The 19706-nt window shown below is 38.8% G+C and overlaps 1 protein-coding gene across 1 annotated transcript in view; it reads left to right on the top strand.

The window, feature by feature from the left end:
* The first annotated feature begins 615 nt into the window (after positions 1–615).
* lrrk1 (leucine-rich repeat kinase 1) overlaps positions 616–19706 on the top strand; it is a 59821-nt gene continuing 40730 nt past the window's right edge. Inside the window, 10 exon segments of the mRNA XM_035155617.2 lie at positions 616–960; positions 2605–2733; positions 8314–8504; positions 10956–11127; positions 11435–11614; positions 12547–12683; positions 13254–13480; positions 14782–14909; positions 15709–15872; positions 17927–18064. Coding sequence (XP_035011508.2) covers positions 2664–2733; positions 8314–8504; positions 10956–11127; positions 11435–11614; positions 12547–12683; positions 13254–13480; positions 14782–14909; positions 15709–15872; positions 17927–18064 — 1407 coding nt within the window. The 5' untranslated portion in view covers positions 616–960; positions 2605–2663.

The following is a 19706-nucleotide window of genomic DNA, read 5'->3' as shown; positions in this document are numbered from 1 at the left end:
GGTTTTATTAGTCTGGGTCAACTATAAATAAAAAGCTGAAAGTGTGCTTTATGCAAATATCTAACTTAAAACCTCAGAGCTGGGAGTCTTTTTTATTTGCCCCCTATACAACTGGTTAAATACAGGGAACACTGGAGCTACTGTTGTTAGATTAGTAAATCTGGATAAACTGTTGAGTGGGACTGACTGGAGACAATTCTAATCAACAACTAATTATTATCATTATATAACTATTATAAGACTAGCCTACTTTTCCCACCTCATCTCTGCAACGATGAAAATCAGCTTCAGGATGGAAAAATGAGACGCTGTGTAATTAAAACAACTATTTCCTTTGTGTGGTGACAGCTCAGATCATGTGGAAAACATGTCTTCTGCATTTTTCGGGGCATGTGCGACAAGTGTGCAGAGCAGGGTTCAGACGTTTTGTTTCAAACAAGAGGACTTCACTTTTATACATCTCTAGCCAGGAGAAGAACCGTCCCTATTCTGCCTCTTATTGGCCTAACCTGATATTATTCCCTAAGACTAACCAATCATCACGCGTCGTTCCTAAAACTAAGCCAATCAGCGGTATGGTGGGGGCGGGTCCTCTCGCACATAGAGAAGGGGAGAAGAGTCAACTGCAGTCGAGTCGAGTGATTTCTACCAATGAGCTGTGATTTATATGCGATGAATAATGTCCGCTGTTTAGAGACGCGTAGACAGGAGGGTCTTCCCGAGCCAACTGAGCCAACTGGGTTTGTATCAAACTCTCCAACAACACGAGCAGAAAACATTCGCTCGTCCCGCTCGGACTCGCCTCGTCTGCCCTGACAGCGTGTGTGTGTGTGCGGATTGGAAAGTTTGCATCGCGGAATCAGGAAGTTCAGTCAAATGTTGATGTCAAACACTAATCTGGGTCCTCTCCGCCTGTAAGAAGTTTACTGCGCTCAAACCGTCTGGAGCTCCGAGCATGCGGTGAGTTTACTGTCACATCTTGTCTGGTGCCACTGTGACAGCTCCTGTTTTCACGAGTCGGTACGTGACGTTGTGGTTGAAGAAAAACACCAGTGGGCTGTATTCTACTGCCTATTGGTTCATGGTCACTGTGATTCATGCTGTAATTCAGTGTTCAAACTTTCTCTCTTTGATCCATGACACTGGTTTGAAATGTGGTTTTTAAAACATCTCCTCTTTTACAACACGCTCCAAATGTGTGGTTTTTACAGTATGTGCTAGCAATCAAAGTGACAGTGGGGGTGCATATACATTAATCTCAGTGGTTCGTAAAGCCCACCTCATGACACCCACCCACACATACACGTGTGTGTGTGTGGGAGGATGGAAGAGCGGGGGAGATGATGTATGTTTACAAGAGAAAACTGAATAGAGAGATCCAGAGCTTGGGATGAAGGTCTACTATTTTGTATTTTGTTTTCTGGAAAGATATGTGGCTAGAACACTGACAGTGTATACTGGAAATACTAGTTTAATATATACATTCAAGTACTGGTTAAACTAAAAAATATTTTTTTATGCTTGTGTTTTATTATTCAGTGATACCTTTTTTTTCAGTGCCAATACTTGTTTCAATGCCAAGGTAATCTTTTTCAGCACCAGCAGGTTCAGATTAGATTTCACAGCTGCATTCTGGAGTGCACCCACACGGTCATGTTATGCACTTTAATGCACAGTGAAGGAAGCTGGTTCACTGAGCGACATATTGGTGGTTTATACTAGCAAAATGGAAAATAATTCCAGTTGAAAGAAGGACACCCATTTCTTTTTTTCAGGAATCCTGTACTACTTGGAAAGGGGTTGGATTTGGATCTGCTGGATTTTTGGAAACAGAAACAAAAAATCTAATTCTCTTTTTCTTTCTATTTATTTCTACTAGAGCTTATTATTAGATTTTACTCAAATTTGAAAATATAATGAAATATCTTTTTTAACTACATCATTAACTTAATTAAATTAAATTTCTCATTAATTTGTTAATTAAAGTATTTTGAAATTAATCTAAATTATGATTTAATTAGTCAAATTCAATTACCAATGCTCTGTGGCAGTGTTGACCCAGGACTCTATCAACAAAAGTGATGTTGTCGATCACGACAACAGTAGCAATTTATTCTAAAGTTCTGTGTACTGAGTCGAGCTTCACTGAACTTTGAATAAACAGATGCACAGCTCTTTGTGCAGCAGCTGTGGTGCAGCTCCAGGCTTCAGAGGACTGGGTCCAGCAGTCGGTCTTTACCTACTGTGGCTCAACTGCAGGTCATTTTTACAGTTTCACGAAGTAAACTGCAACAAGCATTATCACAGCAAACTAGTTTAACTTAATTACAATATATATATTTTTTGACATAATTATAAGTGTGTGTGTGTGTGTGTGTGTGTGTGTGTGTGTGTGTGTGTGTGTGTGTGTGTGTGTGTGTGTGTGTGTGTGTGTGTGTGTGTGTGTGTGTGTGTGTGTCTTACCTAAAACCTAGCACAGTACTATTGCATACACAACCTTTTGGAATCCAATATGGCAGCTCAGCCGTAAATCCTTCCTGTATGAAACGTGTCATGTTCAGTTTTTACTTGAGGGGTTTGTGATTTCTGTCTTTGTCACTGCAGGGTGATAGCTGAATCCATGCCTCTGCTCTGGTGGTAGTTCAACAGTGACTCCAGGAGGAATGTCCTACTGGTCTGTTGGCCTTCCCCAGGACTCTGGAGACACTCCCAGCAGCATGGAGCCACAAAGCAGTGAGTAATCTGCCTGTTTCTCATCCATCCCACTCTAAATTCTGTCACTGCACACAGTCTGGTGTGGTGTTAAAGGCATCAGGAGGGTTCATTAAGATTATGACTGTAAACTGAAATAAATGGATGTGTAGAGAGTCTGCAGCGCTGCTTAAATATAGCAAAAACAGAACTGAAACCCTGATTGCTGATAGCCACAAAGCTGCTGTAGATGCAGTGTCGAAGGTGTTTTTAGAGCAAATCATGTGAAGTGACTTTTTTCGGACTCACTTCTCAATGTCTACTCTCCCTAGACAAGCTGCATCAGTTAAAATAGAAGTGTATCATATATCAAACAGAATTGCAGAAAAATGTCTAGCAGCTTGGTCGATTGTTTGAAGTATTGCTTCCTTTCCCTGTTTAAATTGATGGAAACTGATTGTTTTTGGGGTTTTCACATTTTGGTAATGACTTTTTGGACACTTTGGACTTGCAAGTTGTGATAGGATCCATCCGATATAGTGTGAGTATGCAGTAGACCTGAACATTGCCAGGGGGAGAGAGACAGGAAGCTCAGAGGCTGGTGTCGCTCTTAAACAAAGGAGCATCATTCCCCACTCCCTACTGCCCCCCCTTCTCCTCCTGTTTCAGTACCTCTGTCTCCCCATCCTCCCGCTCTCTTTAGCTAGTCAGTGGGAGAGGGAGAGAGGGGAGATTATCCAGAGAACACAAACTACGATGGGTTAGGATGCTAAGGAGCAGTCACGCAGCAGTTGAAGGGAAACCATGAAAAGAAAACTGTCGGCTGTCTATGCAATGGTGGCACGAGGAAGAGCAGGATTCGCTGTTTCGCTATGAGCAGGTTAGTAGGAGAGAGAAGCAGAGGGGCAGAGCTAAATGGTGATGGAGCCTTGTTTATATGCTGCACATGTAGGATGTACTGAGCCTGTAATCTGCTCTGTGGTACCAGATTATGGTTATAATATCTGGATCAGCCAGTGTGCTCTGAAGATGTTATATATCTGATGACTTCTGCAGAGCTCATTAATGCTGCATTGGCTGTTTATGAGAAACCATTAACCTGGTTCTGATGCCATCCTCTGTATGCATCTCACTCACATACATGTGGGTGAGATACACTGTGGAGGATTTTAGTGGGATATGTCCTTGCTGAGCAAATGTTGCTTTAGAGGCTTTTCAGCGACCTTAAAAAGAAATATTACATTTCAGAGGGGATATTTTATTTTGTGACACTGATGCAAGTATATGTTTTCTGCGTAAATGAGACAGTCTCGCTGGCATTACCGTTCAAAATAATAAGGAGCTGTTTTGGGAGTGGTGGCTTCAGGCAATATTTCAACCTGTATTATATGTTTCAGCAGCTACTATCCACCTACTAAACTCTCAACAGTATGTGATTTGGTTGGAGCAGGAAGGACAGAGAAGCTTTATATTTTTAAATGAAAGCAGTGGTTGTATGTTGAAGAAAAACACAAACAAACGTAACTTATACAAATTTAACACACAAAATGTATGTAAAACACACACCATCTGTTTACAGAGCCACACAGTGTAAGCGGCCCCTTCTTAACTGCAGTGCTTCATAGAAAGAAGAAGCCTGTGTGTGGTTGTTGGGACCATTCCCAGTCACCATTCACAAACATAAAACTGTTGAAAGAGAGTGGTTACTGTCTGTCAGAACCTTCAGACTTCACAAAACAAGACTATACAAATATACAGATGTATTGTGCTTTTGAAGTATCCAATACAGGGTCATCCCATCGAGTGCAAACAGTAATTTACATGTAGCTGAGTCTCCTGCCCAACAGATTGCCCAACAGTGTGTGTTTTGGCTGTGAGTGCTGAATACTGTCCGCGGTGGATGGTGAAACCGGTTTCTTCTTGTGGTCCAGCACAGAGGGAATGAAAGTAAAAGTGTTTGGTGTCTTGAGGATCAAGTTTTAATTTCTACACAAAGCTTCACACCGAGACTAATGAATCCCTGCTCATATTTATTGGTTATTTAATTTACAAGAATGTTTTTTCAAATAGAAATGCATCTGAATCAACATATAGATAATTGTGGAGAACTACAAGTATTAATTGAAAATCCTGAATGAAATTCTGTTAGCTGCTTAAGCAGCTCCTTAAGCTGCTTAGGCTCCCTAATACTCACGGCATTTTTTCTCATAGCTGCTTTTCTCAAAACATTTTTGTAGCACTTTTGCTTCCATTGAATAGATAAACTGCTGGAAACATCAGATGAGAGTGAAGCAGCACTATAGACAAAAAGGGTCCTGGCATGTACTGTACAGTTGTATGCAAAGGTTTGGCTGGTAGGCCTATCCGATTACATGGGAGCCAGACCAGCTCCAGATGTGATGTGGCAAATCTGACAGCATGAATAGATTCAATGATTAGTAAATTAATTAATTTCTCTATTGACAGAAAATGTACTTTTGGTAATCAAGTTATTGCTGAATTATTTAAGCAGACGTGTCAAGCCTTTTTAAAATTTTTTATTTTCAGCTCCTTATGTTAGACTGGTATCTAGATCCGATCTCAAGGGGAAGTGAGATCACACAGGCGGATCTCACTTCCCCGCCCTATATGCAAATACGAAGATAGAGCCGTAATGTTGTTTTTACCCGGTCTGAGTACACAAGTGTGTCAGATGTCCCTTTGTTTGTCTGTGTCTGTGACAGAGAGTAAGCAAGAGAGGAGTTGAATCAATCTCTGAAGAAAGATTTAATCAATTTAAGGAAAGTATTGATCATGGTAAACAGTGTTGATATTGTGGCGGTGGTTACAAACAAATCAACGATAAGAGAAAATATATGTTTGATTCGTAGTGAAACTGCTGCGTGTCAGAGGACGTCAGCTGAGTAGGAGGTCCTTCGTATGTGGCCCAGGACGGGCCACATACGAAGGATGTGGCCCGAGGAGTGGGTGTTATAAAAAGGAGTGGGTGCTATGATTGTTACATGCTTAGCTGGTTTATCAGTTTTCCTTACTTGAGGGTTTTCTGTCCGTGTGTTTTCTGTAACAGGATCTTTTGTTTAATTTGTGGCTCAAGTCCCTCTCATTTGTCTCAAAAAATAGTCTCCTCCTTTTCCTTCCTCTGCTCCTCTTTAATCACATCCACTGCTTAAAACACAGATTTTTAGTCGACACTTTTGTTTGTTCAAGTAGCAGAAGTCATAAGTGTGTGTTTCTTTTGATCTCTAAATCAGATAGACAAGTGAAAAGGACAATTCATTATTGGAGGAGATGTTGGCAGCCTCATCCCTCCCAAGTTCTTCTTTCAGCTTTCCCAGACAGGTCGGGGGAAGCTGTGAAAAGGAGTATTGATGGTGGATGGGAGGCACATGGGGGTCTAATGGTTTCCATGTCTCAGCCTTTCTCATGTAACCTCAGCAGGCCAGTCAGACTCTCTTTGTATTAATTATTCATAAAATATTCTCACTGGTCTGCAGGAAACAGGCACATGCAGCTCAGACAAAGCTAAAATAGGAAACACAAGTGTTTGCTGGTGAGGTTAATAACCATCAAATTATGTAGAAGCAGAGATTTTATTTACTAATCTATGTAGTGTATGTTGTAAAAAAAATAGCCCTGAAAAAGAAAACCATACTGTTAACCAGCAATTTCCAAAAGCCAGTTCTAAACTAACAGTCTTATTCTGTGCAGCAGCATAACACACCTCTCTTACAGTTGAAAACTAGAAAACACATGTTGTGGCTCCTGTTTGCACAGGACTAATATAACCTGAAGAAGTGCACTGATGAACTGAGGCCATGCTCTGCTTGTGTCACATCAAGTGTCAGAGTTGTAAATGAGTGAATGATCCATACACTTACTGTATGACATCTTACAGCAATGTAGCAATATCCTGTTGTTGATAGATGCTAATAGATAATGCTACACCACTGCCTCTTCTAGCTGTTCCAAATAAGACTCCATCATGAAAGCATTCGGGAATAACAGGAGATGACGAACATCTAGAAGTGTGATAACTTAATTGAGTAGCTTAGCTCCCTGGATGTTACACATAGCAATTATTAGTTCAATGCTGGTCAAAGCTGAGCTAGAACAAGCCGTTCTCTTTGTTGGGTTTAATGGCTGACAAAAGCAGTATGTCCATCACAACACTACAGAAATATTACACAGTGTTGGTCTCCGTCCTGATCAACATTTAAGTCTGCTAATCAACTTAAGATTTATAGAAATAGTCAAATGGCAAAACGAGCTGTAAACCATAAAAATAAATGGACTACAGTAGCTTTATTATGCTTACATGTCAGACTAAGATAACAGTCTACTTTGATGGTGGACTTCTGTTCTCTTTTCCTGTTTCACTGTGGAGGGAACATCTGTGTTATCGAAGGAGTCTATCTGACTGTCTGTCACAGCAATCATTTGGGCAGTCTTAATCCAATTTGGATCTTGCAGTTATGGTCAGGACTGGTGCTATTCATTTCTTCCCCATTAGCAATTATGTGTTAGCCAAATGCTTATGTGCATACACTGAAAGCACATATTCATACACAGGTGAAATGGTCTTTAATTCAGCGACATTAATAGTTATATACAAATGTTCCTCTACAGCCTCGATATACATTTTTGTGTTGAAGCTGTCACACATGCCCACAAAAAAAATCTATTATCATCATCAGGCAGAGACATTATCAATGTATTATTATCCTGCTGGCCTGCATTCCTCTTAGAATTGTCAAATTATAATCATCGCACAATTTATCAATCGGTAACATTTACCTGCGCTTAAAAGTCAAAACATTTGAAACTTGAACATTCTAACAATGTAGAACATATTGAATATTTAGGAGTGCATGCAGTGTGGGGGTAACATATCCTTAACTGTGTAATGTAGCAATCATTTGAATGACTCATTAGTTCTGCATGAAAATCAATGTTCATGGTTTCACTAAATAAATTCTCGTGCTTTGATCAAAGATATCAACCTCTTTGCACTGCCCATGTCTTATTGTGGCGAATGCCGTTTATGAAGATGGTAGCCTGATATGATTTTTATGACAATTTAATGCCAGGCAAAAGATCTAGCTCGGTTTCATTTAAATATCTGTGTCACAGCCACATGTTTTTGGTCAGCTATGTGTGTGTATTAGTTCCACAGAATGTTTTATTTATTTATGGTTTAATTTACATCCAGTTGCTTAATTATAGTTCACATTTGAATCCGAAAGATATTAAAAACCTTCCCCACGTATTTGAATGGAAACCCTCAGCACTCTTTTCTGTCATTAGTCACATAGAATTGGGAGTATTAACTTGATATTGACATTCTTAGTCCAGGAGCACTGGTATTAGTATTTGCCTGTAAATCCTAATATCTTTGTGAGTTGAGTGTCAAGTGCTGCTCTACCTTTTAGTACTCTTTCACATTGTGCACTAATCCACTCAGCTGTGACAGAGTTCTTTAATAAGATGACCTAGTTCTGGGTGTCTGCTGCTAACAAGCCTACAGTAATACGATGTGTTCAACCTGCACTACGCCACCATATGATCCCATTCCTCCTCATAAGTACTCTTTCTATTCTCTTGGGTGTGTCTCTCTGCTCTCAGGCCCTGGGGAGGAAATGGGAGCCAAGGCATCGTTGGTGGATGCTATGGGGGCCCGCTCTGCCCTCGCTCCGTCTCTCACGCTGGAGAACATCCAGGCGGCGTACAAAGAAGGAGAGGAGATGGCTGCCAGAGAGCTGATCCAGAGAGCCTGCTGCATGGAGTGCAGTGCAGGGGAGCCCCAGATCAATGGGGTGAGTACACCCAAAATACACATGACATGTGGTGGCTGGGCTGTAGTTATCAGTGTCACAACATGTGTTATGCATGCTGAAAACTATGGTTACTGTAATATGCTGGTAAGAAGCAGGTCAGGGCTTTTTAATACTCGCACCCAGCTGATCTGGTACAAGTAAATCCACCAAAAAAATTAGCTCTCATCGAAAGAGAGTGAGATAAAGAGAGAGAGAATTTTTTTGGGTAAAAGTGTTGCATAGTTACATAAGAAGACAAACCATTAATTTACAACAATCACTCAACATAATAATAAAATAAATAATTTTAATTATATATTTGTATAGAACCTTTCATACAAGAAATGCAGCTTTACAAACAATATAGATACAAATTACAAAATTGACTTTAAATAAAGGATAAAACTAAAGTTAAAACTATAAAACTTGTATTTGATGAATCTGCTGTACACCATCATCTAACACAGATGATGCTAATGATTGAACAAGATTATTATCATTTTTTTTACTACAAAGGGATATTTTTTAATGAAAATAAAAACATTCTTTTAGTGTTTTCGGTTTTTCATCCAGCCACATTCTTTTTCTTTTTCAATGGTTACTGTGGAAGTTTTTTCATTCTTTTTCCATTCAAGTCTAAAACATTTCATTAAGGCTCAGAAACAGAAAATATAAAATTAGTGTTTTCCTTTCTTTCAACTGTAAAATTGTCTTTAGATGCAGCCACTGTCTGAGAGAGTGCTGGCCAGAGTGAGCTTAATGTACTTTGTGTGTTGCAGTGTGTGTTTTGCAGAGTATTGTCAATGGACTTCAGTTCCCTTTTCTAGTAGTCTATTATTTTTTCCTCCACAGTCTTAGTAATGTGTGTGCAAGGATTGCTGTACAGTTCTAATATGTTGGGGAAAAAACATTGGACCTCATGCAAGAACCGTTTGTACAAACAGATTTGTTCTTAAATGTTGCACACAAGATCTTTTGGGACATTTTCGCGCATTTACCATTTTCTCATACTCATACGAGTCTAGACTAGAATGAGGCTCAGCCCACATTTTTTATGTCCAAACTCATTGGAGTACAAGAGAAAACGATAACAGGCTGACTCAAACCGTTAGCTGAACACATCAACAAATTTACAATATTTACGACATTGATTAGAAGAAACTGTTTTTAACATAATGGAAAAGTGTGTCAATGTTTAAAGTATTTATACATAAGAAAATGTCTGATAGAAATGAAGGGAGCAGCAATGACGATTGAAATGGAAGAGTCATTGCCAGTAATGGTAGAATATGTGAGGCTTACACACTTTTCTGATAATAGAAGGGTTTGTTAAGGCTGACGTGGCATGTTCGTACAAACTCACCATGCGAACAATTGTAAGAGAAATTAATGATAGGAATACAAACACATCTGAACTACACCATGATAGAATGACGGTATCAGATCCCCTGAAAGATGGTCAAGACTTTAACTGATGTTTTTCAGGTTTATTGAAGCTCCCACAAACAATAAGAGCTGGATATAAAGACACAAAAAAAGGAATATTCGACATGTTAGCTGTCTCTCTTCACAATTACATTGTGTTTCCATAGCCCAGAGCTCGGTGAACTTAGGCTAATATTAATTCAATTAAACAAGTAATGAAAACAAATTACTACCGTTAGATTCGACATCAACTTAATACAAAAAAACTGCATCTTAGCATTGCTCTTTTCCAACAAATACTAACCTTGTTCCTCTTTGGAGGGTTGCTTAAACATTCATCTTTCCCTTTTCTTACTCAGTTCCAGCTGCTTTTAACAGTTTCTTTTCTTCAGGAAGTTACAGATTGTTCTTAACAGGAAGTTCGCGTCTCTACCGGATCTTCACCATCAAAAAAATATATAAAATTATAATAATCTAAGATTGTCTCGCCTTAAAGGTCCAGGGTGTAAGATTTAGGTGAAAGGTGAAATTGAATATAAAATAATTCTAGTGATTTTTTTCACGAGTGTGTTTAATCTAAATTATACAAATTGTTGTTTTATTTACTCTAGAATGGTCCCTTTATATTGAAATACTTTATATTTACAGCAGGAGGGGGTCCTCTCTATGGAGGCTGCCATGTTTCTTGTAGTAGCCCAGACTGGACAAACACCCTTTCAGTTTTTTATGAAAACTGAAGGTTACCACAGGTTCTCTTTCATGTTTGGAAGGGGAGGATGAGGTGAGGGGTATTCAGCTGCAACATGCAACTTCACCACTTAATGTCACTAAATTCTACACACTGCAACTTAAGACACTAACAATATTAACAGAAACATAAATTGGGTTATTTACAATCACTGTTGACCTGGATTAACACCAGTGGCAAATAATAGCTAGATTTAGGATTACTTTGTGAATATATTCTTAATAGTCACCAATTTTATCATTGTGTGTGTTTTTATATATATATTTATATATCTCTAGGTACATCTCCTGTGTGCGGCCACTCACCATGGTGATCTGGAGAGTGTGCGTTACCTGCTAAAAGAAGCTCATATCTCTATGCCCCAGGAGCCATCCAACAGCAACCCAGCCATCCTGGCAGCTTACTACGGCCACACCAGCCTGGTCAAAGAGCTGCTGGATGCTATACCAGGTAGGAGAAAGAGCGACGGCTCAACATTCACAAAATATGAGACAGGGCTGGCCTTTAATTTGTAAAAAAGTTTTAATCAAAGGTCAGTTGGTACTTCTCAGCCTGTGAAACCTGTAACTCTAGATGAGCTGTGTCAAGTCTGAGAAGTCAACTCTGATGTTACCAAGCTTGACCTGAAATTGGAGATGACAAATGTATCACAATTGCATTATAAACTGCAGGTGTGGCGGAAGAGATGGTTATTTACCAGGCTGAGATGGTCTAATAAAAGGGGTTGAATTATGGGAAGTCTCTGGCTCCCTCTCAGGTCCATGTCTAAGGAGAGACTTACTGAACTGGATGCTGGCCACATCTTGCCAGCAGGGTCACCTGGATGTGGTCCGGTTGCTGGTCCACAGCTATGACGCTGATGCCAAGGACTGTGCCATCCACAGCGATGAGTTTGCTGTTGTTACTGGACTGCCACTGTATGCTGCTGCACGGGCAGGTAGGGAGACGGACATGTATACACTCCACATTATACATTGAATATAACAGAAGGCTTCTTTACTGATTGATAATCCACTGTTCCTTCAAAATACATTCAACGTCTGTATTTAATGTTTACTTGCTTTTACCATAGATGCCTTCCATTAGACTAATTTGGCAACTCCCTTCCCTCACTCACATACATCTGTGAGTCCTCCCCCTATACCCCTGCTCCTTCTCCTCCATGGAATATTTAAGGGACTGAAACATCCTTGATGATTGCAGAGTTCAATCTGTTTTGGGACAAGTGAGGACAAGAGGACGCATAAATAACTGAATGGAAGGCACCCCATATCTTTCCTCTTAAAGCCTTGTTTATACTCTCACACGAGACACCGTGGCACAGGCCTCCATAGATGGTGCACAAACTGCAATATGCTCTGAGCCTCTAGTGGGCATACAAAGAAATAACGTGTGAATAAAGAAAGTAGACTTCACACTTCAAAACACTGAATTTGTGTACAGGAATTTATACTGTCACTTACCTCCAAGTTGAAATTGTCTCTTGGTGCCTATAAACATTACTACTTAAAAACTTAAATAATACCCTAATGCTGTTTAATGTCTGAGCTCTACACCTAGAGATCATTCAAATACTGCAGGTTAATTAGACTAATTGTAAGACATAAAGACAAACTATTAGTCTGACTTACCCATTAGATTAATTAACACTAAATCTATAATAAATTATTCTTATTCATGTAATGCTTAGTGGTGTAATGGCTTGGTTTTGATTTTGATATTAATTGTATTGATGTAGTGATGAAAACGTACATTTAGCAACATCTTATGTTGTAATATAATAGCGATGCGCAAGCACATGGTGAAAGACACTGAGAGAACCTCTGCTAATGTGGAAAGAGAGAGTGAGTAGTGTGTTTTGTGTTGAAGGTAATGAGGAGATAGCTCGCTTCCTGCTGCAGAATGGAGCAGGATTCTCATCATACACCCTGATGGACCATCCAGTCTTCAGCAAACACCTCCTCAGACTCCAGCTCCAGGAAACATCCCACGGAGAATTGAAGGAGGTTTGTAACGCAGGAGTCCAGTGTTGTTTCTAAACCACTGTGAGGGTGTACACAATATAGCTCGAAACACATGAACGGATTTTCACCAAACTTGGTGGGAATATTACTGTAACTTAATGTTTTTAAGGTCTCAAACTTACAATGTAAAGTACCTTGAGATAACATTAGATTACATTACATATCATTTAGCTGGCACTTTTATCCAAAGCGACTTAGAATAAGTGCATTCAACTAAGAAGGTACAAACCCAGAACAGCAAGAATCATGTAAGTACATTAACATTAAAAGCCAAACCACATGTGCTACATGTAAGTGCTACACTAAATTACAAGAGATGATATATGTTATGACATGTTGTTAATTAAATTAAATTGTTTTGTGCAACAGCAAAGATCTTTTATGACGTGTTTTTACATGTTTCTTTTTAATACTCTTATAAAATCTCATAGAAAACGTATAGAAAAATCGATATGTGTTGCTCGGTGTTGATATTGTGGTGGTGGCCATATATAAATCGGTATATGTGAAAGAGCTGTCCACTTGTGATAGAGTTACTCTTTGTGCATGCAGGCTGTCAGTGTGCGTTGGAGCGGTCTGCAGCTGCCCTGGTTGGAGCTGGATTGGTTCATGGATATCTCCTCACGAATCACCCACCTGGATCTGTCTTCCAACAGTCTGACTGCTCTGCCCTCTGTGGTGCCCTGGGGCCTCATCTACCTGCAAACTCTAGATCTTTCTGACAACTTGCTGAAGGAGCTGCCTCCTGCTCACAGCTCTCAGGAGGTCATCTGCTCCAGGTACACATGGCAGGAGGTACTGTGGCCTGGCTGCAGCTGTGATGTATATTTTTCCACTGAGCCCCAGGGTAGCAGCGAGTCAGTGTCCTCCATCTTGGATATGATTGATTTCCTCCAGTTAATTACATTTGTTGTATAGAGTAACATGGTGATTGGATTTCAGACATGTATGCATCAGTATATTGTTACTGCTATTATCATTGGTTTAAATGACAATTTAAAGGAAAACAAAAACCGAGATAGATCTGACTAATGTGTACCGGGCCAAGGTAAGCACAAAGATCAGAATTAGGAGGGAAGTGGTAGCTTCCATCAAAATAAATAAATACAAATGTAAAATAAATAGTAGGGCTGCAAGCACCACTTTTGGGCGTAGTAGTATATCAAAGTGTAAGACATGTAATGAAGAAGTAATTTCCTTTTGCCACTAGGTTGCACTGTGATTGTAAGTCTTTTAACAACTTTTAATGTGGGTGTTTTTATGTGGGTTCAAGGTGTTTGGATGAACCTCAACAAATTTGAAGTTGATCTAATGAAAGCTCTGGGAGGAGTTTGTTAAAATGTGTAAATCAGCCAAAATAGCTACTATATTCAAAGTGGCTGACTCCCTGTTGGGTTTAGCATATTGGTCCTTGAGACTTTTTTTCCTGTCTGATACATGTGTGTACCGAATCCTGTAAAGATCGATGAAATGAGACCGAGTGGCTGCGTTTTTGGGGGTACTGTGGAGCAATTTTGCCACTCTTATTTCAAATGACTCCAGAATCTGAAAATTGACACCACTTTTGAATTTTCTAAGTTAGTTCCATGAGTCTAGGCCCCTTAAAAATGGGATCCTTTTGCTTGAATAATTATAATCTGAGGAATTGTCAGTGCTCGGGTCCTAATAGATTAACTTGCAGGAAAGTAAGACAGTAAGACCCTGGCATAATTTGGATGTGGAGCATCATTGACTCAAGGCAATCGTAAAGGAAGAACTTGGTGGTTTGTTACAGCCACAAACTTGGAATTACACTTGACTCAACCGAGTGACCACAACTCATAGGGAGGACGACACCAAACCTGAGTAATGATGAAAGCAATATGATTTTACTAACACAAAGGTACCTTTCAATTAACAAAAGTATGGGAGTGAGGAGGCCTACTCTCCAGCCTCCCTCAAATCAGTCTCAGCCTTCTTTCGGGAATCTTGAGTGTATGGGGAGTTTTTGTTTGTTTGAACTGTTTGGTTTCTCTTTAATATTGTAAGGTCTCAACCTAACCAGGTGCCTCGACATAATGTATGTTTTTCTGTTCTTCAGTTTACAGCAGGTGAATCTCTCTCAGAACCAGCTCACCAGTTTGCCCCCCGGACTTCTCCATCTGATCCACATCCAGAGAATTTCTGCTGGCAGGAACCAGCTCACAGTGCTGTTCGACATCCATGACAGTATGTTTCAACTCTGTTATAATTTAGTTAGTGAAGACCAAAGCAAATATGATTGTTTATCTGTTTGAGATGCAGTGGAACTGGAGAAAGTTAATACTTTCAGCTCACAGTCACCTAAACCTGCCTGGCAGATGCTGGGTTGTTGTTTTCTTATTTTCATATATTAATTTTCCTTTAAAAATGCACTGTGTGTAGTGGTTTTCAGCTGAATTGTATCACCCCACAGTGCTAGAAAACACAGAGGTAATCCACAATGAAACTACCAAGTGGTAGGCTGCAAAGATCTTTTATAGTAAAAAATCTATTGAGATTTTAGAAATAATGATGTCCTGTTAAATAAAAAACAATTCTCCCAAATGCAGCAGAGAACAGCAGCCTTCTTTTCTCTAGATATCCATACAGCTAGCAGTATAAAAATATGCACAGCGTGTCAGGTTCTTTTTCTTTATTCTGCATGCAGGCAGTATTCACCAACTTCCATATTCTTTCTCTGTGTCATCAGTTGCTGGGGGCAATATTCCATCTAGGGACCTGACAATTACTTTTATAAATGAATACATCATCACAGTGGCTTTTGATTGAAGTTGCTGATAATCAACTGATTGGTTTAGCATGTCTCTGCATAATGTTCATGAATACTTGTAGGTACAGCCATTTAAATACTTTCTGTCAATTAATGTTTCCATAAATGTGTGAGACAATAAATGTACTGACTCAAACTTATTGAGAGTAAAAGCAGAGGAATGGCCTTTCGGTCACCGAGTCGGATTTAGACTCAGCTTGTGTTCTTTCATTTCAGCTACAAACTGGATCGGCCTTCGTAAGTTAGAGGAGCTGGATGTATCCGATAATGGTCTGACCAGTCTGCCTGTGGCCGTCATGCACTGTTTGAAATCCCTGAGCTTCCTCAATGTGAGCAGGAACAAACTGAGCAGCTTCCCTGACCCCTGGGCTTGTCCACTGGTAAGAAACCAGACAAATTATAATGATCCACTTCCTGTTTGTTACACCAGCAGATATTAAAAAGATTTTTCTTTTAGTCAGAATAGAATATTTTAGTCTGTTGATCATCTCTGATATAATGGTTACTGCTGTATTAATTGAGTTCATTTAATGACTTATAATCATTTAATTATAGTTGGAAGTGCCTGTTTTTATGTGTAAATTTGAGTTTCAGTATGGGCAGATCTTCAACTAAGTTACATCTATGTAACTAATAATGCACAAATCAATGTATTGTTCTTGTCTACACTGAAAACATCATTCTAACATTCACAGTGTAGGCTGGGAAAAAAATCTGAATTCCTAAGATAATGAAAGAAACGAGTCAAATCAATGAAATCAGGCTCGAGGTGTGGGTTACAGCAACTTTGATTTATATAAAACACTCAAAGATTTTGTAGCATCTGCTAAGGTGAACCAGCCATTCACAGAAAAAGATTTCAGAAGATTGACGACCAAGAATTGTATATTTGCATAATGCTGGAAAGGATTGCAAAGTCAGAGTAGCTAGATTTACTGTCTAAACATTGATACACTTGTCACATCACTAATGTGTCATAGCAACTAGTTCAATAACAGAATTGTTTTCAAACAAAGAAATGATTTATAAGTTTGTAAGATAGTTCACCCAGAAAGGAAAATTGACTCATTATCTACTCGCCCACGTTTTCTGTTGTTTTATTACATCTGAAGAAGGACTCACCATTGACCTCAATTGTACCCGATTCTGCTCTAACAAAGTTTACCCCTGAGGCTCCAGAAGTGTTTTGTGGATTTAAACCACTGATATATCATCTTAGGGGTACCAATACCTCAAATTACATCCCAGAAAGGTGTAAAATATGGGCCCTTTAATGGGTTGGCCCGGTTGTGAACTGACTTTTCAAACCAAAACCCCCCATACACTAATTATAAACTTTGAAGGTGATCCTGGGTAGGTCAGATTTTTTGACGTATGAAAGCAATGAACAGATAATAGGATCTTACAGCAAGATTTATTAGTGTTGACAACATTCAAATTCACAAATCTCAAGCACACATTACCTGATTCATCTGGCAAATTCTTGTCTGAGATATGAGGAAGATGAACTAGAGTGACATGAGAAGCCTGAGTGCAAACATGATTAAAGGATAATTGTATTGGCTAAATATCAAATATCCTGCTGATTGAGCCTGAGGATCATGATGAATTCTGTTTCCTCTTTTCTATATTTTACACAGAGAAATACTAGTAGAAATGTTATACTTTATACTTTATCTCTATAAAAGTGGGTATATATACTTGTATTACTTGTTTGCAAAAGAAAAATGACAATCTCTCAGGGTTTTTTAACACACACACACACACACACACACACACACACACACACACACACACACACTCACACACACACACACACACACACACACACACACACACACACACACACACACACACACACACACACACACACTGACACATTGACATAATGTATTCCCTAGCCCTTTACCCTAATCTTACAGATACAACTCGACTAGCCATCTTCACAATCCCTTTACTTTAACTCTAAACACTTTTTAGTGCTTACAATATATTTAGCTTTTGTCAAACTCTTCTTACTCTGTTAGTTGCTCCTTCATACAAATGAATTTGAACATTAATTAAGTATACACAATTTGGGTTTTTCTCTTGTTGTTGTTTTGGACTTTGGGGCCTTTGGGACTTCCTAGACAGGGCATATTGATGGTTTGACAAAAGAATGGACAGAATGTGGTTTAAAGCTTTGATTGATTTCTAATGGATTGTGCAGAGAATCTTAAACTGGGTTAAATTTATATTGCAGCTTAGCATTATCTTTATATATATTTACTGAAATACATATTAGAAATAAAAAATTACTGCTAAAATCTACAATTGTCACTTGTGGCTGAAATAGTATTTTACCGGACCAAAATGTCTATTTTAGGAAATTATATATTATTGTATATTTTTTACATGATAACAAAATAGTATTTATCTTTCTCCTTCTCTGCAGAAGCAATGCAAAGCTTCATTCAATGACATTGAGAGTCTTCCAAACACGATCTCCATCTTCTGGAGGACTAAGCTGCAGGAGTTGGACTTCTCTGACAACTGCCTGAAGGAACTGCCCTCATACATCTTCGAACTGGAGGTAAGAACCATCTGGATCTGTTCTCACATGTCTGAATATCAATCGATCAATCAAATGAACGATCGATCGCACAGAGTACTTGACAGAATAAAAGCAATGAAAAAATTTGAAAGTGAAGAAACACAAAAGGCAAATGAATATGAAATAATAAAATGCTAAAAGTTATGAGAGAAGGTGAAGGGCATGCCTTAACTGTCAAATTACTGCCACATCATTTTGATAATTAGATTTTTTTATTTTTATATTGGACACAGATATTCACTGGTGCTCATCTTCATCACGGCCCTCATACAATCATAGAATCCTCTTCAGCAATTTGTCTTCAAAGTAAAAGCATAATGTTCATTGCTGTAATGCTTCATATCTTGCTGACTTATAGAACTTTCATTTTGAAAGGATGTGAACTTGGGTCTGAAGATTGTGTTGTAAAAGAGACCACATTCTATGTATGAAAAAATAACAGATGTTCAGTGAATAATTTAAACTTATATATAAGCCACACGTGAAGAGCAATAAAGCAAATTCAGTTCCATGTTATGAAAAACTGACCATAAAATCTTCCCTGCAGATAAACCAGGTAGGATAAGCACAAAGTTTTCGAACTTCACTCTACACCATAGACTGTAAAAAGCTCTGCGCACAACGTTCAGCACACAATCAAAAGTGGACTCAATAATGACAAGGAATAATTCTGAAGTAGCTAAAGAGCATTAACACAGGACAAGAAAACAGCCCATTCCAAACAGAAAGGTTTAGAGTGACGAATAAGAGAAAATGTTAAAGATCACACATGGTAGTCACACAAACAAGCCTCCAGATGGCGCTGCTGCTGTGTGGATGGCTCCATGTTTCACTCAGTGACTTCATGTTCGTGTTCTGCAGCTCAGAAGCACCCGGAGGTAGGAAACAATTACATGCAGAAATATTCTGCTCACGTTATTATTCAAATTGTACATTTTGGAATTGGCACTTTAATAGAAAGGCTAGTTAAACAAGCAACACAAGCTGAGAGATGCAAAATCACATTTATAAGAGGGATCAACTCTAAAGGGAGTCAAGCAAGAAGCATATCATTCTTCTCACGTTTGTGTATTTTCTCATCTTTATAATTTTTTTATAGACATTAATGGATTGGATGAGTGGTACAGATGTGTTGTCTGCCTTTCTCCATGGCCTAAAACATGTTTGAGTGGCGTTATTTCAACCAATTTATTATTTAAATGTGAAATACAAAATAATAAATTGAACATATAAATAATTTATGTTATGTTCACTGAATTAGTGTGATGTATATCAAGACTGCCTGTTTACAGAGGCTTGTTTGATGAATATGCCATGGAAACTCATGGACAAAAGTAAGTGAGCTTTAAGATTTATGAATTCAAAATCTTTCTGAATGAGGCCAAATGGCTTTTTTCAAAATCAATCCTTTCAGCAAAGCAAGAGGAGACTTTAAAGCATCTTCATGTCCTCAGCAGTTGAATTTAGTGGCCCATGCTCGTAGTTGAGCCTCCACTATATTAAGTAATAATTTATAGATGCATTTAATTTTGATGTATTAATCAAGAGGGCTCCTTCAGACTGAAATCTCCTTCTCTTATGAATTAGTTCCTCTTACAACCCAATAGCAACCATAAGAAGA

Source organism: Hippoglossus stenolepis, chromosome 1, assembly GCF_022539355.2.
Source record: "Hippoglossus stenolepis isolate QCI-W04-F060 chromosome 1, HSTE1.2, whole genome shotgun sequence".
Taxonomy (NCBI): domain Eukaryota; kingdom Metazoa; phylum Chordata; class Actinopteri; order Pleuronectiformes; family Pleuronectidae; genus Hippoglossus; species Hippoglossus stenolepis.
The sequence above is the reverse complement of the archived record's forward strand: the minus strand, read 5'-3'. Positions and strand labels throughout refer to the sequence as shown.